Source organism: Chenopodium quinoa, unplaced genomic scaffold (genome assembly GCF_001683475.1).
Source record: "Chenopodium quinoa cultivar QQ74 unplaced genomic scaffold, ASM168347v1, whole genome shotgun sequence".
Lineage (NCBI taxonomy): Eukaryota > Viridiplantae > Streptophyta > Magnoliopsida > Caryophyllales > Amaranthaceae > Chenopodium > Chenopodium quinoa.
This window is the reverse complement of record NW_018744093.1, coordinates 1,624,339-1,648,609: the sequence shown is the minus strand read 5'-3', so window position 1 is coordinate 1,648,609 and position 24,271 is coordinate 1,624,339. Positions and strand designations below refer to the sequence as shown.

At 42.8% G+C, this 24,271-nt stretch overlaps 2 protein-coding genes across 2 annotated transcripts; one reads left to right on the top strand and one right to left on the bottom strand.

Moving 5' to 3' along the window:
* Nucleotides 1-3,747: 3,747 nt before the first annotated feature.
* On the bottom strand, nucleotides 3,748-4,104 carry LOC110692197. The gene has a single exon (XM_021869197.1). The coding sequence runs from the start codon at nucleotides 4,102-4,104 to the stop codon at nucleotides 3,748-3,750; it is 357 nt and encodes a 118-aa protein (XP_021724889.1).
* A 10,445-nt stretch (nucleotides 4,105-14,549) lies between these two features.
* Nucleotides 14,550-18,044, top strand: LOC110692196 (uncharacterized mitochondrial protein AtMg00820-like). Its single transcript, XM_021869196.1, has 2 exons — nucleotides 14,550-14,756; nucleotides 17,679-18,044. The coding sequence occupies exons 1-2, from the start codon at nucleotides 14,550-14,552 to the stop codon at nucleotides 18,042-18,044; spliced, it is 573 nt and encodes a 190-aa protein (XP_021724888.1).
* Nucleotides 18,045-24,271: the final 6,227 nt, after the last annotated feature.

Below are 24,271 nucleotides of genomic sequence, written 5' to 3'. Positions count from 1 at the left end.
ATCCTCAAATCATTCAACTTTCATTAAACTACAACTATCCTGAAGTACACCAAAAGAAATAGAAAAAAGGAAAAAGGAAAAAGGGAAAGATCTCACCAAAAAGACGCCTCGCAAGCATATCCTAGTGATAGCACGCTTCCCAAAAGAGGTGAGTATCTAAAGAAAGAAAGAAAAAGAAAGAAAAAAGATAACCTATATACAGAAAGGGTTAGCACAAATGAGAACAAGATAAAATGCAACCCTCACTTTTTTTTTTTTTTTGTAATTTTTGCTTCACTCCAAACTAATCTACCACTGACAAAATATCTTAATCTCCTCAAAAATCAACATCATCATCAAAAATCATTAAACAATATATATACACATACCTGTACTGGTCAATCGCCACTCCGGCGAAAACCAGTATTCATCATCATCAACAACAGGGAAAACGGGGGCGGACTCACCGGTATCCAGCAAACCGAGAGAAGTGTCCCCAAAGCAGCATCATCATCAAAATCACATCAAAAACTCATCAACAATATCAGTAAACAGGGGCAAAATCAACCAAAGAAAGCAGTCATAGGCAACTCAGCAGAATAAGCAGCATAAAGGTGCAGGTAAAATAATGAAAGATCAGCAGGCAAGCAAGTGAGAAACCCAGCCAAGTCACTCCCTACCAAGAGTATATCTCCTACTCATCAAAATAAGCATGCAAGAGCAAGGGCGAGAGATATACTCAAAGGACGTAGCCTACTGGCCACGAGGGCTAGGCTCACTAGGTGAGCCAGTCTGATGTGGTTGCACGCCATAAGCGAAGCCACTAGGGGGGGAAAAGGCCCCAATCATCGTCAAAGCCCGGCGGCCAACCATAGTGACCCCTGTAAAGATCCTCTTGCCAACTGGGCAAAGGATCAGAAGGAGCGTCCTCAGATTGGGAATACAGAGGAGCGAGGTGATCAGGATGCACGTAGGGGTCTCCTCTAAAGTCACACCCGCCGGGCACACGATAATCGTACTGCCCGTCCTCTAGGAAGCTGCGGAGCTCCCTACCAGGCGCGGAAGGTCCTTGCCAGTAGGGGTAAGTGGGGAGATTGCCCCCCCCCCAAGAAGGAACAGGGCCGTGCTGAGGCGGCCAATTAGGGTAGTTCACAGGGGGAGCAATCTCTCCTCTATCCACAGCTGAGTCATAGAGGGCCTACTGCTGCAGATGGTGGCCCTACTGTGACTCATAAATCACTTGCAACTGCCTAGCTATATCAAATAGCTGAAATGTACCTGTGGGTTGCTGTGCACCCGCCTGCTACTGCTGCTGCCCACTACTAAGCCTCCCCTCCAACTCCTCATGTACCTCATCCTCTCCCTCTATATCGGGCACACGCCCATTGTCTCTCAAGACTCTCCACACATAATCGGTGTCACGGGTGATGGAGGTAAGGTGGGGTTTGGGAAGAAAGCAGTGGTGTTCCCCTCTCACAAGCCAACTGTAATAGGTAGGGTTAGTGGTCGGCAGGATAAAGTCAGACCTACGAAGCTGTTCCAGGTCAAGGTAAATGTCACTGCTACTCTTTACAGGTGTGCAAAGAGGTAGCATATCGATGTGCCCTAACTTAATGGCCAACCTAGTGACCATTGCCCCGCAATGTATGTCTCTCGACCTCTTACCCTTAGCGATGGCTATACAAGTGGTCATGAAAAGAAAGCCCAAGTTAAGCCTACGGGATTGCTCTCCCCTAGAAGCGATCCACAAAATACACACCTCCTCTTTAGATAACTTCCCTAGATCTTGATTGCTAATAACTGAGTATCCTAGTAACCGGTGCAAGATCCTAAGGGCCAGGTGGTACCTCTCACTGGCAATGCATTTCCTCGTAGTGAATTCACTCCTACCAGAAACGTGATGCCACCAACTAGTCTCATTGTAATCTCTAAAGTTTTCATAAAGAGGGCGGTAGATGTCTGCTTCAGGGTGGAAATCTAGGGCTTGGTTGAATTGTTGTAAAGTCATCTCACGTAGAGTGGTAAATGTTGGAATTTAATCTTATAAACATCATTATCCAGATTCAAGGTATCTACAGAAAAGGAGGAGAAGAACTCTAAACAAGGCTCTAAATAAGTCATGAAGGAGGAGTTAACAAAAGATCCCATCCTCAAATTCTCAAAAAGAAACCATAGGTCATCATTTATGCCCAATTTCTCCATATCTCCTCTATGGTAGTGCCTCGAAGGTCTGAATTTCCGCTTTTTCATATCATTGTAAATAGAGTTATGGCTTTTGTTGATGAATTTTAAGGTAGGGAGAGTGTTCAGAGTGTTGGAATTAGGGTTTCGGGATGATTGTCCCAAATTTGTGGTTTTCCTCTTTTTCCCAATCCTCAAAGAACTCATGACTACTGTCTTTTTTTTTCAACACAAGCCAACTCCGGCTAATTCCAACCACAACCTCCACAAACTACAATGTACCTGTTTTACAGAAATAATAATCCAACAACAACCAAATATGTCCACAAATCTAACAGCAATTTTCAATGATAATCAACAATATCCGGCAATATTCAATAATAAACAACAGAACTCCACAAATAATAAGCAGTATCTCAATACTAACCAAAGGTAATCAAAATCTTTGCTTCAAAATAAATCAAAAGATCTAAAGAGAACAATGAATTCGAATACCTTACCCTTTTGTGCGAAAATTTGTTGCTTTTATGGACTTGAAGAACCGGATTGGAGGGATGTTGCTACAATGCTCGTGATTTGATGATGGCGCGATTGTGAGATGGTGAAGGCGCGGCCGCGGTGATGATGATGGTGAAGGAATGACCTTGAAGCTTGTTTGATGATGGTGGAGATGGATTTGAGAGATGGAGAAGTTACGGTTTGTTTGAGTTTTAGGGAGAGAGAGTGTGAGAGGAGAGTTTTTTTTTTTCTGAGAGTGAGGGGAGATAAGGGGTTTTCACGATTTAGGACGTTTTTCCTCTTTTTTTTTTTGTACGGAATTCAACCGGGCGCGCCCGCTCCCGATATAGGCGCGGCCGCGCCATATACAGGCGCGCCCGCGTTTAATGATCACGCGCCCGCGCAGATAAGATCGAGGGTTAAGTAAACATTCTTCAGATGTGACGGCGCGACCACGCCACTTGCAAAAGCTCGGTCTCTCCTCAGTTGCGCACAAACCGCGAACCCCTCTGTTTTTTTTAATGTTTCAGGCACCAGAAACGGCGCGCCCGCGCTGTTTTAAAAGCGGCCGCTTCTTCAACAGTAGCGATCTCTCCTTAGCCGCACTCAAACCGCGTATCCTTCTGTTTTTTTCTTCAATTTCAGACCCCAGATGAGGTGCGCCCACTCCGTGTTTAGTGCGCCCACGCCATTAGAAGATCGCGGACCGCTCCTTTGTCGCGCACAAACCGCGACCCTCCCTGTCTTCTTTTCAATTTGCAAATTGGGATTAGACGAGCCCGCGCCAAAACGTGTGCGCCCGCTCCTTATTCCTTTCGCGGGTCATTCTTTGATCGCGCGCAAACCGCGACCCCTATTACCTTTGGTCCTAGTTAGACCTCTAGCTCTCAAAATATTTCAATTTTGCTTCAACTCTTCTCTTTTCTCTAAAACACATTCGACAACACCTACATCACATTAGATTAAGAAAAGTGTTAGAGAGATTAATTTAAGCGGTTCGAAAGAAAATAGAATCAAAAAGGTTAGAAACCGGGTTTCCTCCCGTAAGCGCTTCTTTAACGTCACTAGCTTGACGCCCTTCACACGAAATCATGGTGACTTGAAAACATCAATGAGTGATACATTTTTCGGCTTCTCAATTGGTTGACCCTCGTAGTACGCCTTGAGACGGTGCCCATTCACTTTCAATGGAGGGTACTTGTCATTGAGTATCTCGACTGAGCCATATGGAAAGACTTTGGATACTTGGAATGGATCGCTCCATCTAGACCTCAATTTTCCGGGGAAGATCTTGAGTCTTGAATTGTAGAGTAGGACCTTTTGCCCTTCCACAAACTCCTTCTTGGAAATTTGAGCGTCATGCCATGCCTTGGTTCTTGCTTTGTAGAGGCTTGCACTATCATAGGCATTCATTCGGAGCTTTTCTAGCTCATGAAGATCTAGCATCCTTTGTTCACCCGCGGCGTGGAGATCAAAATTGATTTGCTTAATGGCCTAATTTGCTTTATACTCTATTTCAACTGGGAGATGGCAATGCTTCCCATACACAAGCTTATAGGGAGTTGTCCCAATTGGAGTCTTAAAGGAAGTCCTATAAGCCCATAATGAGTCAATGAGCTTACTAGACCAATCCTTCCTTGTTCTAGCAATGGTCTTCTCCAAGATGACTTTCAACTCCCTATTTTTGACCTCCACTTGACCACTTGTTTGGGGGTGGTAAGCAAGGCCTCGCTTGTGCGATACACCATACTTTGAAAGAAGCTTGTTGAATGTATGGTGCTTGAAGTGTGAACCTCCATCACTTATGATTGCCTTAGGAACACCGAATCTTGGGAAGATGACTCTCTTGAACAAATTGACAACCACCTTTAAGTCATTGGTGGGAGATGCCACGTCTTCCGCCCACTTGGAAACATAGTCAACGGCAACAAGAATATGCCGGTTCCCTTGAGATGAGATGAAAGGGCCCAGGAAGTCAATTGCCCAAACATCAAAGGTTTCGAGCTCAAGGATCGGATTTTGAGGCATCTCGTCACGCCTTGAGATGTTTCCTATCCTTTGGCACCTATCACATGTCTTCACAAAGGACCAAGCGTCCTTGAACAAAGTCGACCAAAAGAGCATCGATTGCAAGACTTTAGAGGCGGTCTTTTGGGCACTCATGTGTCCACCACAAGGGGATGAGTGGCACATTAAGAGCACACTTTGGAATTCTTCATCGGGAACACACCTCCTCAAAAGCCCATCCACCCCTCTTTTCAACAACATTGGATCATCCCATATGTATATCTTGGCTTCATACTTAAGCCTTCATTGTTATTGAGAAGTGAAAGTTGGTGGTATAACACTACATGCAAGGTAATTGACGATGTCGGCAAACCAAGGGGTTTCCTTGGCATCAAGAGCATATAGCACATCGTCCCTTAAATCATCTTCAATCGGGAGGTCGTCTTCAATAATTCTTGTGCTTCCCAATCTTGAAAGATGATCGGCTACCACATTCTCGGCTCCCTTCTTATCTCTTAATTCCAAATCGAAGTCTTCAAGGAGAAAAACCCACCTCAACAACCTTGGCTTTGCCTCCTTCTTGCTCATCAAGCACTTGAGAGCCGAATGATCGGTGTACACTATTGTCCTAGACCCAATGAGATAGGGCCTAAACTTCTTAAAAGCATGAACAACTGCTGGTTGTGGTGTAGTTCCTTTGCGCATCGTTGAGAGTCTTGGACAAATAGGAAATCACATGTAGCCTACCCTCTTTTCGTTGCCCTAGAACCGACCCGATGGCCTCATCACTTGCATCACACATTAAATCGAACGGTAGTGACCAATCGGGTCCTTGGACAATCGGAGCGGAACACAAGGCTTCTTTCAACCTGAGAAAAGAACTCAAACAAGATTCATCAAATACAAAATCTTTATCTTGTTGTAGAAGAGATGTGAGGGGATTAGCAATTAAAGAAAAGTCCTTGATGAAGCGGCGATAAAAGCCGGCATGACCAAGGAAAGACCTCACTTCTCTCACATTTGTGGGAGGAGGAAGCTTCTCAATCACATCAACTTTTGCACCATCAACTTCGATGCCCGATTGGGAGACCTTATGGCCAAGCACAATACCACTCTCCACCATGAAGTGCCATTTCTCCCAATTGAGCACCAAGTTGGCACTGTCACATCTTTCTAGACAACAAGATAAATTCAAGAGGCACATCTCATATGTACCTCCGCCCATAGAAAAATCATCCATAAAAACCTCCATCTCTTCCTCAATCATGTCACTAAAAATTGACATCATGCAGCTTTGGAAGGTAGCCGGAGCGTTACAAAGACCAAATGGCATCCTACGGTAGGCAAAGGTACCGTAGGGGCAAGTAAAAGTGGTATTTTCTTGATCCTTTGGGTCTATTGGGATTTGGAAGAATCCCGAATAACCATCAAGAAAGCAATAGAATGCATGCTTTGTAAGCCACTCAAGCATTTGATCGATAAACGGTAATGGAAAATGGTCTTTGGAAGTATAAGAATTCAATTGGCGATAGTCAATACACATACGCCAACCCGTCACAAGGCGGGTTGGGACCAATTGTTGCTTGTCATTGACCATTACCGTCATCCCTCCCTTTTTGGGCACTACTTGAACTAGGGACACCCAATCACTATGAGCGATTGGATAGATGATCCCCGCTTCAAGCAACTTAGAAACTTTCTTCCTTACAACCTCTTGCATGGAAGGATTAAGTTTCCTTTGCCTTTGCGTACACAGCTTAGCACCCTCCTCCAAATCAATTTTATGCATGCATAGAGAGGGGCTTATACCCTTGAGGTCCTCAAGGGTATAACCCAAAACCTTTCTATGCTTCTTCAAAACATTAAGCAATAGGGAGGTTTGCTCATCCGTGAGGCTTGCATTGACAATGACTGGAAAAGATTCATTTGCATCTAGGAAAGCATACCTCAAGCCCGAAGGTAGAAGTTTCAAGTCCACCTTCGGTGCTCCCTTACCATTGGAGACCTCTTCCTCTTCCGCTAGGAAGACTTCATAAGTTGGGAGTATCTCTTGGTCGGTTGTTGCTTCCACTTTGTCATCAAGAATCTCCTCATATACTTGCATCTCCTCCTTTTGATCACTTATGTCATTCTCATTCAACAAAACATTCTCAAGTGGATCGTTAGAGGCATGCAATGAGGGTATCGAAATTCATTCATCAAATTTTCAAAAGTATCTACCCTAAAGCATTCATTACTTGCGGAAGGTTGTTTCATGAAATTGTTCAAATCAAATTCAATAGAGTCATTATCAACCTTCAAAGTCATTTTACCTTCTTTAACATTAATGATTGCTTTAGAGGTAGCTAGAAATGGTCTACCCAAAATTATAGGAATCCTCTCATCCTCATCCATCTCTAGAACATAAAAGTCCACCGAAAATGTGAATTTACCAACTCTATGGGGAATGTCCTCAACTTTCCCTATGGGCAATTTAGTAGACCTATCCGCTAGTTGGAGGGTGATGTTGGTAGGTGAAAACCGAGATCTTGTAATTTTGTTGGAAGCTTGCTAGAGAGAATGGCACTACAATTTGCGGTCAAGTTTACGGTTTCAACTTCTCTCTTTCCATTCAATAGGTCTTTTAGGAACTTAGAGTAGTGGGGCATCTCCTTCATGGCATCCACAAAAGGTATCGAAACATGCAAACCTTTAACTACTTCTAAGAACTTTCCAAATTGGGCATCAAGCCTAGACCTAGCAAACCTTTGGGGATATGGAAATTTCTCATTCCTAGGTTGTCGATTTAGGGGCAAAAGTGTTTGATCTTTGTCACTCTCTTTTGTTGGCTCCTTCTCTTTTTGCTTCTCACCCCTCTCATTTTCTTTTTCTAGGACCTCACTCTCTTTAGGTGGCTCATCTTCATCTTCTAGTTCTATCCTCACATTGGAACGTACTCTCCTCATCATTTGACTCACTCTCAAGGACTTTCCCGCTCCTAGTAGTGATAGCATACATAGGTTTCGGGTTGACACCTTGAGTAGGAAAAGATGAAGAAGAAGAGGAGGAGGATGAAGAATTAGGTTGGGCTATTTGAGAGATTTAGGTCTCTAGCATTTTCATATGCGACTTGATTTGCTTCTTTTCCTCCTCTTGGCTTTTATTAAAGCTCTCTTGTGAAAGGAATGGTGTCCTTCCAACAAGTGTATTATTCCGATATAGGGTTCAGAATTATTACAGAGCTAATTCTTCAGTAAGGTCAAGTGATCGGAATGCCTAGGTGGAGGCCGCTTCCGATCAGTAATATCAGGGTACAATTGATATTACAGCTTAATCTTAACTGAACCCTTCGGGTCGAACCCAATCGAATCTCTGATCCGAGACGTCAAATTAATCCGAAAGGATTTAATGAGTCGACAGAGTTTTACGAATACAGACGTCGGAAATCGAGCCTAGGGCGTCGATACCGAGCGTCGCAAAATCACAAGCAACAAGTATGAGCGTAGCCGTAGCTAGGCTAGGCTAGCTCATAGCATGGCTAGGTGCGCCATGTGTGTGCTAGGCGCACCATGGTGTGCTAGGCACCATCGCAGCCTAGGCGCACCCTGGCAGCCCATCGCATGCTAGCGTGGGTGCCTAGGTGCGCATGGCAGCCATCGCAAGCCACACAGGCACTAGGCAGCCCATAGCAGCTAGCAAGCATGCTAGCGTGGTGCCTGGGTGCATATGGCGCCTATCGCAGACAATGGCCGCACCAGGAGCACCATGGCAAGCACTAGGTGTTGCATGCGTGCGTGCCTTGCTTGGCAGCACCATCGCAAGCACCAAGTGCTGGCATGGTTGGCTGCCTGGCAGTGGCGCGCCATATGCGTATGCTTGTGTGCTAGCCTTCGCATGGCTGCACCAAGCATCGCATTTCATGCGAGAGGCTGCGCGCCAGTTCGATGCTAGGCCTCGCACTCGCAGCCTCGCACGCTAGCCTCGCACAGCAGCCGCACTAATGCGTGTAGGTTGGTGCGTGTGCGTGCAATGCCTGGCTAGGTGCTAGGCAGCAGCGCCACGCATGCGTGTACGTGTGCGTGTGCGCATGCCTCGGACCAAGCACAAGCAGTGCTAGGCACTGGCTAGTGCTAGCGTGGCATGGTGCCAGTGCGTGTAGGCATAGGGCAAATGCGCATGATGCGAGGGTCAATGCGGCCAGCATGCGTGGCTTGCTAGCAGCACGCATGCTGGCTGTGCTAGCGATGCGATACGAGGGGAGATGCGTGGTGCGATAAGCAGTGCTAGGCTGCCAGCAGCAGCAGCGCCTAGCACTGGCCAGCACCAGCGCCTAGCATGGCCTAGCACCAGGCATGCGAGGCTGCTGGGCAGCACCATGCTAGCTGGCTGGGCTGGCCAGCGCCATGCTAGCTGGCGTGCTAGCTGGCAGCAGCCCAACATGCCCTTAGCATGTGGCGGTTTGAGGAAGTGGGGACCAATTGGCTTAGAGCATGCCTTGGGGATCAAGGCAATGGTCTCCCCCAAGGTTCATGGTCCTCACCTAACCTTCTCTCTCTATTTGACACTTGTTGCATTGTGATTAGTTTTGTTTAATAATTTATTTTAGAAATAAATTAATTAGCAAAAATGCATTCTCCCACATTGGTGGAGGATGAAAAACCAAGGGATCATTTCCCTATAAATACCAAGCTTGGTATTGGGATTTAACACAACCTTGAGTGGAATTAAAAAGGCAACTCTAAGAAAAGAGCAAACCTTTGATTCGTAAAACTCATAGTTATTTTGTCCGGGTCTTGACTAACCTTCAAGACTTGGGACGCTCGGGTCGGGTCGAGGGTACGATCCGTCGGAGATCTCGTCTTTTCGGGATTTTGAAGTAAGAGCTCCTTGGGAGCGAAGCACGCGTCAAAGGTATAATTCTTGTCCTTAATCTTGTTTGATTAAGTTAATTATTCTTGTTTAATTGCTTTAATTAAGGGGCGGGTCTTGGTGGGTTTTCTTCCGCGTAGTGTCGGGTCACTGCGAAACCCTACATCTTGATTCTTGATGAATGCTTGAAGCACGCCCATCATAGAATTCGGAGCGGCTTCCATTTGAGGAGGAGGTAAGTTGGAATTTTGGGCTTTGCAATCTCACTTGCTCAAAACCGGGAGGTCTATTTTGAGGCCTTCCATTTCCGGAACCCTGATTGGAATTAAAACGTTGTTGGTTGTTGGAATAGTGTTGTTGGTTTTGATTCCAATTGGGCCTTTGGTTTGAGTTACTTCTTCCATTGTAATTAGAAGAGTTTCCCCTACCTTGGCCTTGGTTATCATAACCACCACCACTTTGATTCCATTGATTTTGATTCCAACCTTGGTTTTGATTCCAACCACGGTTTTGGTTTTGAATCCAATTTGGCTGCATTCCAACATTTCCCTCACGGGGCACAAAATTCATGGCATTAACATCTTCAACATTATCATCATTTTCATGGGGAGGGGGACCTTCACTTATGGACATACATTGTTGATAATTATGATCATAGTTTCCACATATATCACAAAACATATAACCGGGGGGCATAACATTGTAATTAGAAGGAGAAGAAGTAGAGGGGCTCATACTATGGCCTCCCTTGGTAGAAGGGGAGGAACTTTGAGAATTTGTCTTCATAAACTCTTCCATTTGCTTAGCCATTTTGGCCATTTGGTTTGAAAGGTTGGTGATTACATTTGTTTGCTCTATGGATTGCACCATACCTTTGCTAGAAGTGGCTTCCCTCTCACCTTCGTACCAATCCTCATAATTGCGAACAACATCTTCTATGATACTCTCCACTTCATCTTCCCTTTTATTCATGATTGGGCCTCCGGCATTAAGGCTAGTCTTAATTTGAGGGGAGAGTCCTCCATAGAATGTTTGGAGAACTTGCCAATTAGGAATCCCATGGTGTGGGCATTGCCTTTGTAACTCTTTTAATCTCTCCCATGCCTCACAAAGAGACTCTCCACCTTTTTGGCGGAAACTTTGAATCTTTGAGCGACCCTCGGCGGTTTTCTTGTGATTGTAAAACCTTCCTAAGAACGCCATAGCTACCTCATTCCAAGTTGTGAGGGAACTGGGGGGAACATCCTTGTTCAACCAATGTTCCGCCGCTTCTATGAGTGAGAACGGGAACATCTTCAATCTTATGTACTCTTGGGAGACTCTGTTGATCTTGATAGTGTCACAATACTTGAGAAACTCTTTGAGATGCTCATGGGGATTCTCAATTTCCCACCGATAAATTACCTCTTCTCTATCATTGAACTGAAATTAGGCTTTATCTCGAAATTGTTTGCTTGAGTGGTGGGGGCTAAGATCTCACTTTGAGAGGCATATGGTTTAGGTGCTCCAAGTTGCTTTAGTGACCTTTGATCACCCATGTTTCCTTGATCACCCATGCTTTGTTGATTATGGTTATTGGCAAATGGGTTGGGAATTGAGCCTGTGGATGGTTCACCCTCCTCACTTGAAGTGGGTGAAGATGGGGTAGGGGAACTTCTCACTTCCTCTTGAAGTGGGTCTTCACCTCTCTCCCTTGCTTGTCTCCTCAATTGGGCCAGAGTACGCTCTAGCTCGAGGTCTATGGATACCAAAGGCTTAGAGCAATTTAGCCTCCTGTGCATATACAAAGCTAAGCAAAAAGTGAGCACTGACAAGATACGGAAAAACAAAAGAACGGAAAAGAACTAGTCTCAACAAAAAAATAAACACACAATGGAAACTGTTTCCCCGGCAACAGCGCCAATTTGACAGGCGGTATTTTAGGTCGTTACTAAGATACCTCTATAAAATGATATTTGCAGTCCTAAACATGCAACTAAACGAGTATTTATCTCCTAATGTTAATCTAGTTCGATCAAGAAGTATGGTGGGTAAAGTAATGACTAAAGGGGATAGAATAACAATTAAAACAAGCACTAGGGGGAAGGATCAAACATGCTATGAATTCAACGAAGTTAGGCATCGGAAAATAGGTTTACAAGTAACCCAAGCAACTCATACAAAGCAATATCAAGAATACTCTCTAATCACCTATCGGGATTAAGAGCTATCCTAGCTAGCATACACTTACACTATCGTCATAAGGCATACAAACTAAGGTCATGCAATAATCAATCACCTAATGACTATTCCTAAATCACACTATCGTCATGATTTAGTTCAAGTCACTCAACCATAACATGCATATGACCATAAACATGGAGTAGCCAATAAGTATGAGCACAAGGAAGGTTTAATCGCAAATATTCCAAATTAACCTAGCCTAACATACATCAAACTCAAAGCACGCCTTCACCAAACCCCTAGCAACAAGATAACTACTCACAATCCATAACCCTAACTACAATTATACTAATCAACATAGTAACTAAGGAATTAATGAGAAAGATGATAACTTTATCAACTAAACCAACAAAGATGGGAACTTTTAAACATAAAAACAAGAGAATAAGTAGAAGAATACCAATAACTTCATTGAATACTAAGTAGGAGGACAAAACCCATTCAAGTTCCAAAAAGCTTCTTCAAAAATTACCTAAAAATAACTAAAGTTTTGGGAAATAGAAAATTGCACTAAGATCCATTGAGAATTTTTCAATATCCATTGGCTAAAAACTAGATCTAAGAGTTTTTACCCTAAAAACTTCTATTACAAGACTTCTTTTTTCTCTTCTAAAGTATGCTGAAATTTAAAATAAAGATTGCTGCTTTTTCTCTCTCCTCTTTGCTGTTTTAATCTGACTTCAGATTTCGGATTATCGCAGAAAGGCGCGGCCGCGCCTAAAAGTAGCGCGCCCGCTCCAAAAATGGGTATAACGGGACTGGGCCAACTCAGCACACACCCGAGCCTAAGATCGCGCCCGCGCCAGAACGCTGGTGCAATGTCTTCAATCCTTGCCCTAGTTCCTTCTCAATCCGAATCACCGGCAATAATCTGCAATTACAAAATAGGAAGGCAAAGCGTAATACAACGAAGGGGAAGGAGAGTAAAGACTACCTAAACCATATAGAAACACATTACACAACACATAGGTACACTACTCAAATTAGGCAAAACATAACAAAAGCACACTAGAATGAACCAAATTACTACTAAAACTACTAGAAAAGACTACCCTAGGAATGACATAAATGTCACTCATCAGCGCCCTGCCGGGCGAGGCAGATAGAAAGAAGCACTCCTCGCCCTGAGGCGTGCCCAACCGGGCGTACGAGAGAGAGTTCACCAGCCGAAGGCGACTCGGCCAGGCGAGATGTCGCCCGATCGGGCGTGTGTTTTTGAGGATTGTTTTGTGTTTTTTACTTTGTTTTAACTTAAGATTTCTACCTTAAGTATTAATACGCTTTTGTTAAGAGAGATACTTACGCCTTTCATTAGTTAATTTCCAGATTTTTAGTTTTAAGCTTTTGATTAATACTATTATTCTCTCAACTCTTTTGGTTTTATGCAATTCATTATTTCCGTTTATTTTGGTAACGATTTCTTTCCCTTTTATTTTCAGTAATATAATTGCTTTGATTAATCATGTCTTGTTTTATTGCTTTGTTTGGTTTAGATTTTAATATGTGTGAGTAGTTTTATTTCTAGGGTTTGTGGGGATCCATAAATAATATGAAGGGGTAATTTTATTATTGTTGATTGTCAATGTTGGATTGATTTCCAATTGATTGATTTAATGTTATGCAATTATATTTGGCCTGGTGTAATTGTATGAGTTATGCAATATTGATTCGAGATTCGAGAGATGACAATTGATGTTAAGGCTTAGTTTCAATAGGTAGGTTAATTTATAAATGGTTAAGTCAATATTCGAGAGATGCGATTTAATGCCGGTAGATTAATTCTGTAATTGTAATACGTAGCGAAAGCCCTTTAAGATCTGATTAATTGATGATTGATTATTGTGTTTTACCCTGGAATATTATTTATTGGTGAATCTATACCCTAGACTTTGATTTATTGATTTATCCTTAGTTTAATTTGCTTTAGTTTATTTATTCTCCCTAGTTTAATTCTCACAAAAATAACTTGGTTAGGAATCAAAAGACTTTGTTTCCCTGTGGACTCAACCCTACTTCCCTATCTGTTTTAGTTAGAAGACTTAGATAATTCTTTTTATTAGGAGATACGACTTTATCCTGTCAGATTTGTCGATTGTCAATTTAATGCAACGGTATTCCCAGTCTTAGGGTGAGAGAAAGTGGATCCACGCAAGAAAGAAATAGAACTTGTTTGGAATGCAACACAACTATTGATGTTAGACCCACGAACAAATATGTGTGAACAAGAAGTCAAGAAAATTTTTCATTTAAAAAGTGTTGCAAATCAATTGCCCGATGCATTTGTAGACACAAAGAAGGTGACAAAATCACATATATCAGCAGAAATGCCCCTACACGTATTGAAATCCCAACTGGTAATAAGGCCATAGAAAATGAATCTCAAGCACGCAGAAAGCGTGGGAGACCACTTGGTTCTAAAGATTCTAAACCAAGGAAATTGAAAAGATTGGATGGAATAGAAAATGAGACTAATGATGATCCCCCCATTAGAAGGTCAAGAAAGACCAAATGTGGATGAAAGTAAAGAAAATGATGATAATCTAAAAGGCGATGAACAAGAGAACAACCTTACGGGGAATGAATAAGATGACAACGACATCGATAACAATGAAATTTCAATGAATTATGTCTCTACCAAGACTCATTGGAATAAAATATGTTATCGTAAATGAAATATTTGCAAATTCCATTGCAATCGACATTGTGTCTAATGAAAATGATGTTAAACCAAGAATAGTGAAAGAATGTTGACACAGGAATGATTGGCCAAAGTGGAAATAGGCAATGCAAGCTAAGTTAAAGTCACTTGAAAAATGAGAAGTTTTCGGAAAAATAGCTTTACACCAACAAGTGTAAAACCCGTTGGATACAAATGGGTATTTGTGAGAAAAAGTAATGAGAAAAATGAGATAGTTAGATACAAGGCAAGACTTGTAGCCCAAGGATTTTCTCAAATTCCAAGGATTGATTATGAAGAAACATATTCTCCAGTAGTTGATGCAACTACATTGAGATTTCTGGTAAGTTTGACAGTCACAAAAGGACTGCAAATGCAATTAATGAATGTAGTAACTGTGTATTCGTATGGGTCACTCGATACAAACATTTACATGAAAGTCCCTGAAGGACTAAAACTACCAGAAAACCACAAGCTTAGACAATTACTTTCCATCAAATTAAATAGGTCACTTTATGGATTTAAATAATCTGGAAGGATGTGGTATAACCGTCTCAGCGAATACCTTATGAGAGAAAGGTCCAAAAACAATCAAATTAGTCCCTGTGTTTTCATAAAGCGATCACAATCAGGATTCGCTATTATTTCATTTTATGTTGATGATTTGAATATCATCAGAACCCCAAATGAACTTGAGAAATCTGCAAAATACTTGATGAAAGAATTTGAGATGAAAGACCTTGGAAAAACTAAATTTTGCCTTGGATTACAAATTGAGTACTTGAGTCATGGTATTTTTGCTCATCAATCAAACTATACAGAAAGAGTTTTGAAAAGATTCTTCATGGACAAAAAACTTCCCAATAGTTGTTCGTTCTTTGAATATGAAAAATGACCCATTCAGACCTCGAGAAGAAAATGAAGAAATTTTGGGTCCGAAAGTACCATACTTAAGTGCAATTGGAGCCTTAATGTACTTAGCTAACAACATAAGACCCGACATAGCTTTCTCTGTGAACTTGTTAGCCAGGTACAGCAATATAATGCACCGACATACAGACATTGGAAGGGAGTCCGACACTTACTCCGATACCTACGAGGGACATAGGACCTTGGTTTATATTATCAACCAAAACAAGATGCTGCTCTCATTGGGTATGCTGACGCTGGATACTTATCGGATCCTCAAAATGCTAAGTCACAAAATGGATATATGTTCACTTATGGCGGCACTACAACATCATGGAAATCAACAAAGCAGACATTGACCGCAACATCCTTAAATCATGTAGAGTTGATAGCTCTTTATGAAGCAGGAGGAGAATGTGTATGGCTGAGGTCAATGATCAATAATATCTAAGAAGAATGTGGAATGAACACAATAACAGACAATCCAACCATCATCTTTGAAGACAATAAAGCATGCATCTCTTAAGTAACTGAAGATATATTAAGGGAGATAGAAAACAACATATATCCCCTAAACTATTCTTCACACAAGATCTGCAAAAGGATGAGGAAATTAATATCCAGCAAATTCAGTCTTGTGACAACCTTGCCGAACTGTTTACCAAATCACTTCCTTCGAAGAAAGTTGAGCAATTAGTTCACAAAATTGGAATGCGACATCTTCGTGAACTATGCTGAAATTAGGGGGAGTATTATATGCAGTGTAATCATTTTCCCTTCGATCAGGTTTTTATTCCACAGGGTTTTTCCTGACAAGGTTTTTAACGAGGCAGTATACCAAACATATAATACAATATCGTTGCAAAGGGGGAGTGTTGAGAAAAATACAAATATGATTGAAGTTCACATGTATGAAGTTTTAACCGGTTAATTAATTTTATTTTTACCAAGTACAATAATATATATTTAGTACAATAATGTGTATTATTATATTTTATAAATTTTGCTATATAAGAAGTTCACGTATTGTGAACAATGTATGTAAGAATCAATAAATAGTTTCTATCACATTTCTTGCTTTATATCCCCTTCACTAATAAATCCTTTACTATCGATAAAATTTTAACATTTTTAACTTTTGGCAATTTTGTTAATTACTACCTGAAAAACAGAGGCGTTGTGAATTATTACCCCTAAAAAAAAGTTTTTAATTACTACCTCTAAAACTGATTAATTCAAGTGATTGCTACCCTTTTCCCTAACCGGCCCCTAATTAGGTGATTTAAACTCTTAATGACATCATTGTCTAGAAAAATCATAATTAGTTGTTTTTAAGCCATGATTAATTAAATAAACCCTAACACCACCTCTAAACCATCACTGCACCATCTCTGACAACCCCCTTACCCCATCTCCGCTCCCACCGACAGCCCCGCACCACCATCAATGGAAGCCAACAGCCCAGTCGAACAAATAGCAGCCCGCAAGAAGCTCTAATCCCACCGGCGCACAAGCTTTCCCCCACCCACGACTGCTCTTCCCACCGCACCACCATTGCTCACCTTCAACCTCTCGCAACACCACCAAAATGCGACGCTACTGCTGCTGCTCCTCCCTTCGAACAAGTCGCCCCACTCCCTAGCACCAAAAATGGCACCTCTAACCATAAACCACCAGCTCGAAACCACCCTAAATGGGATTTAGGGTTTCGTTTATGGTGGTGTCGGGCTGGTGTTTAAGGGTTAGGGGTGGCTGTTTTGGGTGGGGGAAAGGGAGGGGGGTCAATTTAAGGTGGGGGGCCGATTCCGGTGGGGGGGATGGGGAGGGAGGGTTGTTTTTTGGTTTTGGGGTAGGGGTAAGGCCAGCGAGAAGGGGATAAGGAAGGGGGTGGGTTGCGTAGGTGGAGGAAAGAGAGGGGGATTGGAGTCACCGGCGCCCAGCAACGCTTTGGGCGCCGGCAGGGTGGAGGGTGGCTGACGGGAGGGGGCTGGCAATTGTGGGTGGAGGGTGGAGGGTGGGCGGTGGTGGTGCAATGGTGGTTTGGAGGTGGTTCTAGGGTTTAAATAGTTAATTGAGGTTTAAAAGCAACTAATTACAAATTAGCCGGATAATGATGTCATTAAGAGCTTAAATCACTTAATTAGGGGCTAATTAGAGAAAAGGGTAGCAATCACTTGAATTAATCGATTTTAGGAGTAGTAATTAAAAACTTTTTTTATTTAGGGTAGTAATTCACAAAGCCTCTGTTTTTGAGGTAGTAATTAACAAAATTTCTAAGCTTTTTAACAAAACTTGGTTTCCTTGTAAGGATGGTAAATTTACAGTGTTGTCCTGTTATTGGCTAGCTTGTTCTTAGAATAGAGGAAATGCGCCTTTGAGTAATGTGGAAATTTGGAAATCAGTGTGGAGGTTAGATGCCCCACCGAAGCTCCTCCACTTCATCTGGAATGCTATAAAGGGCAATTTAGCTTTATGTCAACGCTTGGCTCAGAGACATATAACGGTGGATGATGTGTGCCAGATTTGTGGGGAGAACTTGGAAACCATTAACCACGCTCTTTTTTATTGTCTGTATGCTAAAAGTGTTTGGGAGCAGAGCAATTTTTTGAGCCTAATCGCCGTATGCACAGCTGACTCATTCATGGATAAATGGGCTACGGACGTTTGCCACTTTGTTGTATGCTGCTTGGCGATGCAGAAATATCCACATTTTCGAGAATGATCGTTCTAATCCAGGTTCCTTAGCTGTAAATTATTGCAACTGGGTGGATGAGTATAGTTCCTATGCAAATAAAGTCTTCAGGCCAGCAGTTCTTCAGCGTACTCGAAGTGCACATAAATGGGGCTGTCCATCAGTTGGGGTGATAAGGAGAATGTAGATGCCCACATTGTTGAAGGTAACTACGCAAGTTTGGGGGTAGTATGCAGAGATGACGGGGGAAGATAGTATTGATTGCCACAAAGAGGATTCTCTTCACTACTCCTGATATTGCAGAAGCAAGTGCGGTGTTGTATGCTGTTTGTTTGGCATGCAGAATTGGTTTCTCCAAGCTGTGGGTAGAATTTAATGCACTTAATGTTGTGTCTGCTCTGTCGTCTAAGAGCAAGTGCAATGGAGGGGATTCACTCTCCTTTAAGCCTTCTCTCTCCTCTTAAGAGGAATCCCCTCCATTGTAGACATAAATGTTAGAGTCCTCTTACCAAGAGGAATATGGTTCTTCCTTTTGGGGAAGAGGATGATGAAATAGGGAAGGGGATTGAAAAAGGTGGGGACAAAAACAAAAAAAAAAAAAAAAAAAAAAAAACCAAAAAGCAAAGTTGAACCAGCAGCTGCAACGTGGCACGTTCCTGCTGGCCATTTAGGCTGGCGGGGCCCACTTGTTGGTTGCACATGCTGACATTTTGTTGCTTTCTCATTGGTTGACATTTACACATGCTCTAATTTTTCAAACGGTAATAAAAAAAACGGTAAGTTATTTAAAAAAAAAAACACCAACGGTTATATTTTTTTTTCTCTATAAAATGAACTTAAATTTGCCATATTTTCAAAATCTTCATTTTCTTCATATTTTCTCTCCTTTTCCTATTAATCTCACTCATATTCAATTTAATTCATTACATTTTATCTTTCAATATGGATCGAAATAATCCAAATTTAAGAAGAAATTTGAATTTTCAACATATTCCAAACTCTCAAAATAATTCAAATAATCTTCCTTTTGATCCAAATATCCTCAATAATCCTCAATTTCAAGCTGCCTTACAATGGTTTGGTAATCAACCAAGACCAATGAATCCAAATGATACAACCCAATATCACCAACATTTTCCTCAACATAGTCCATTATTTCCCATGTCTCAACATTTTACCCAACCTATGGACCATTCTCCGGGAGGAGATGGTAGCACGAATGCAACTCCAACTGAAGAGGTACGAGAAGCGCAACATCTAGAGGATCTTGATGATGTTGTCGTTGAAGTTTCTCCTGGAGAGACTATGCCGAGGAATTCATGGAATGTAGCAGAGGATAACGCACTTGTTTTGGCTTACATCAACGCCGGGGGAATTGTTACAAAAAATACAAAAAGGACTAAGGCTGGATTTTGGGCTGCAGCTTGTAAATTGTACGAACAAGCACGACTTGCAAATCCTGATGAGCTCCAGAAGACGAGGAATACTAAGTCCTTACAACAACGTTGGGATCACATTAATTCGAATGTGAACAAGTGGGTAGAGGTATACAGTTACGAGATACGACATCCGAAGAGTGGACAATCAGATGCAGATGTTGAAAAACGTGCACAGAATGCTTTTGCAATGGCGAACAAAGGTAAACATTTCCATTTACAATATTGTTTTGAAGTTATGCAAAATTTTCCAAAATGGGATCTGAATGAGGTCATGCAATTACCTGCTGAAAGCGGAGGAAATGCAAAACGATCTGAACCAAAATCACCAATTGTTGAAGGTGGAAAACCACGGACTCGACCAGATGGCATAAAAAAGACGAAGAGACTAGCAATGGAATCTGGTTCTTCGTCTTCATCTATAAACCTTGATTCGTTCAATACAACTCTTGCAGAATATAGTGACAAGAGGTATGACTAAGGAGAACGAATGATGGCCTTAATACGAGAGCGAGATGAAGAAAGGAAAAGGCAAAAGGAAGAGGAGATGAAGTTCAAAATGTTAAATATGTTGATGATGAAACCTAACCTTGATGAATTTGAGCTAGAAATGTACAAGAAGCTTAGAGAGGAATTTAGTAATAGGTTCTTATGAAGTTGTTCTTCTTATGTTATTTTAATGTTTTATTTATTTCATGTTCTTAATGTATTAGTTTTTTTTAATGTTTTATTTATTTCAATTTTTTTAATGTATTAGTTTTTATTTTTTAATGTTTTTAATATATGTTTAATCATATTGTAATTGTTACTATTATAATTACTATTATTATGACTGTAATTATTATTATTAGGAGTGGTAAAAAACAAAAAACAAAATTCAGTGTGTAGTCACTTCATGCATTGATATATCTACTTCATATGTCAACTTTTCTGTAAAGCTATACATATCTCTGCAAAGCTATAGATTCTTGTCATGCAAAAATCTAAGCTTCTGACATACATCTTGATTAGGGGATTTTTCCCCACCAATCACCATCTGACAAGTGGACCAATCAGGTTCCGCCATGTGTCCGTCACATGGGCCAATAGGCGCCTGCCACGTGTCAAGCAATGATCCGTCCACTATGGACCAATTACGACACGACACATGTCCTTCCCATGACACCTGGGATAACCGGTCACCTAGGCCCAACTTCCGAGGGAAGCCCAATCAGCCCAAGGTTAACCTAAACCTAGATTGGCACGTTTCCCGAGGTTATAAATACCTCCCTTAATCCTCATTAAGGGAGATTACGCAAAAAACGCAGATTACTCACATTAAACACTCTCACCTAGAGAGACCCAATCACTTTAATTTCCGCATTAATTACTCCTTAATCAAGTACTAACTTGACCGTCGGAGGCGGATCTCCAATCATCCGGAGCATCCGTTTGTTTTGCAGGTACAGGCGTCCGATTCCAGTCTCGGAATTGTAACTCTCCCGCAGGACATTAGAAAACCCCGAAACATCTTGGCGCCGTCTGTGGGGAGAGTACTTCTGAGATGGCATCCACGTCTGTACCGGCTCCTGAAGAGAGGCGTCCCCTAGACGACCCTCAAGTTCAGTCGGACCACGATACTAAGAATGAATTTGAAGTTGAAGCTCACACAGCTTCAGACGGGACCCTAAGGGCCCTACGTACCCGTCATACCGAAAGGAGGGAACGGGAACATCTTCATACAGGAAGCGAGCCAGCAGGCGCACCGCCTGTTCGGCAGCAGCCGACTGATGGGTCTGCTCCCATCACAAGGAACGAACTCATGACCTTCATGAGGGACTTCAAGGGAGAAATTCAAGAGTTGATCAACAAGAAGCCGCCTGCTTTGGACAAGGAGCAGTCGGCTAAGAAACCCTCCACTTCACGGAAGAGGAAGCCAGTTCAAGGGCGAGAGGCGACCCCTCATCCTAAATCTAGGAAGTGGGAGCCACCTGCCCTTGATTTCACAAAATACCGTTTTCCTACTCCAGGAAATAGGAAACATGTTCGTCATATTCAGGCGGACGGGTCGAGGAAAACATACACAGACGCTCGGCTACTGCTAGAGCAGAAGAAGAGTGACCGATTGTCAGAGTCGGCCTCTACTTCAAACTTCCAAGTCAGTCTGCGAAATACCTCGATGAGGCATACTCAGTCGTATCATGAGAGTCAGTCAGGCGGCACCTCCCGTCAGTCCGGCTATCATAGCGACCAGGCGGTACCAAACTTACCGTTTGTACCGCAACAACAGTATTTTTTACAGCCACCTCCGTTTGGTGGACATGCAGCAAAAAATGTCCAACCTATGGACTGGCAGCTACGGTTGCTTAGACTTGGTGAACATCCGTCGGCCTAATCCAAGGAAATTACTGAAGCCGCTCAGCCGGCCAAAGTGAAAAATGTATTAGTAGGCGCCTATGACGACACTACTAACCCAGAAGACCATCTAATGGCATTCACCAACCTGATGTACCTTCAAGGGTTGGATGATCCCACTTGGTGCAAGTGTTTCCCAGCGACTCTCAAAGGAATCGCACAACAATGGTTCGGCAACCTGCCGACTGGTTGTGTAAATAACTTCAAGACGCTTGTTTACTTATTCACCTCCAACTTCGCCATGAACATCCCTGCGAAGAAGACGACCCTTGATTTAGGAACAATTCAGCAGGGCGAGAAGGAGGGGCTTCGTTCTTACATCAGGCGGTTTAACCTGATGAGAATACAGATTCAAGGGTTACCGGATGAAGTAGCCTATACTGACTTTTTTAGAGGTCTCAAAGACGGGTCAACCTTCAAATTTGATTTGGTCCGAAAGAGGGTGGCGACTCTTCAAGAGGACCTTGATTGAAGCGGAAGCCTATATACAGGCGACTGATCTTTGTAGTACGGTAAAACAGTCAGACGGGAAAAGGTCCGACAAAAGAGAAGGACGACACATGGTAGTCCGGTTCCTGGTAGTAGAAGAACTCTCGGCCTACAACATGATTCTGGGACGACCAACCCTGAATAATTCCAAGGCTGTTATAATCCCATCTCTTATGTTGCTCAAGTTTGAGAGGGATAATGGAACAGTCGGGTCCCTAAGGGGAGATCAGAGGATGGCCCGAGAGTGCTATCTCTCGGATGTCAAGCCCACTGTTATGGCCACTATGTCGAGCGGTGGAAAAATAGACCTTGACAATGTCAAGGAGAGTGCGCCTGTTCAAGAATCAGGCGGCAAGAAGAGAAAGGCATCCCAGACAGGGGCCAGAAAAGACAGAAAATAGCAATCATTGGCAGAGGAGCGGTCGGATGAATTCCGCCCTCAGCCAGCTGGTGAGCATACGGACCTGATGTTAGATGACTCGCGTCCTAACAGAAAAATCAAGGTTGGGACGACTGCTCCAAAGGACCTGGGTGACGACTTTCACAAACTATTGAAAGAATACAAGGACATCTTTGCATTCGAAGTCCATGAAATGCCAGGCATTAGTCCTGATCTGGCGGTACATAAACTGGCCGTGGATCCGAAAAAGAAGCCGGTACGGCAGAAGAAGCGAAACCATGGCGAAGAAAGAAGTCAGGCGGCAGCCGCCGAAGTTAAAAAATTACTTGATGCATGGTTCATTCGGCAATGTTACTTCCCAGACTGGGTTGCAAATGTGGTGCTTGTTAAAAAGCCGAATGGCACCTGGCAAATGTGTGTAGACTACACAGACTTAAACAAGGCGTGCCCCAAAGACAGTTACCCTCTGCCTAAAATTGATAACCTGGTCGACTCAACAGCCGGCCATGCTTTGATGAGCTTTATGGACGCCTACTCTGGTTTCCATCAAATTCCTTTATGGGAGAAAGATCAGGAGAAGACGGCCTTCGTCACTGATCAGGGGTTATACTGTTACACGGTCATGCCGTTTGGTCTTAAGAATGCCCCGGCCACTTTCCAGCGAATGATAAACACTATGTTCTTTGATCAGATTGGGAGAAATGTCGAGGCATATATTGATGATATGATTGTCAAGTCTAAACTTCAGAAAGATCATCTGTCGGACCTCCAAGAAACTTTCGCCACACTCAGGCGGCACCATGTCATGCTCAATCCCAAGAAATGTGTCTTTGGAGTTGAGTCTGGGAAATTTCTCGGATTCCTTATCAATCAAAGAGGAATAGAGGCGAACCCTGAGAAGGTGCAGGCGGTCATCGACATGCAGTCGCCTCGTACCATCCGAGAGGTTCAGAAGTTAACAGGTTGTCTGGCGGCCTTGGGAAGATTTCTAAGCCGATCAGGCGACAAATGCCTATACTTTTCCAGGCAATTAAGAAAAAGGCAAGGTTTGAATGGGGGCCGGATGCTGAGGCGGCCTTCCAGAAATTGAAAGTTCACTTGCATTCCTTGCCGAGGCTGGTCAGCCCTTTGCCCAAAGAAGTACTCTACATGTACCTGGTCGTCTCTGATCATGTGTTAAGCGTTGTTCTCCTTGCTGAAAGAGACGGCTGTCAGCTCCCGGTCTACTTTGTCAGTCATGTACTGAAAAATGCCGAGTTGAGGTATCCCTTAGTGGAGAAATTTGGTCTTGCACTCTTCATGGCTGTTAAAAAATTGAAGCCCTACTTTTTGGCACATGCAGTCGTCGTGTATACAGACCAACCTATCAAGCGGCCACTGACCATCATGGAGTCGTCAGGCCGAATGATCAAATGGGCCATAGAAATACAGAGCCTCGAAGTTACTTTTGAGCCTAGAAAAGCAGTGAAGGGGCAAGCCTTTGCTGACTTTATTGTTGAGATGACTCGTCCTCCTGACTCTCAAGTTACAGACCAAGT

Excerpts from the sequence above, each read along its gene's own strand:
- LOC110692197 (XM_021869197.1), bottom strand. The coding sequence starts at position 4,104 with ATGCTAGATCTTCATGAGCTAGAAAAGCTCCGAATGAATGCCTATGAT.
- LOC110692196 (XM_021869196.1), top strand. The coding sequence starts at position 14,550 with ATGAGAAGTTTTCGGAAAAATAGCTTTACACCAACAAGTGTAAAACCC. Across the intron at positions 14,757-17,678 it reads CAACTACATTGAGATTTCTG|AATAGAGGAAATGCGCCTTT; the intron begins GTAAGTTTGACA and ends GCTTGTTCTTAG.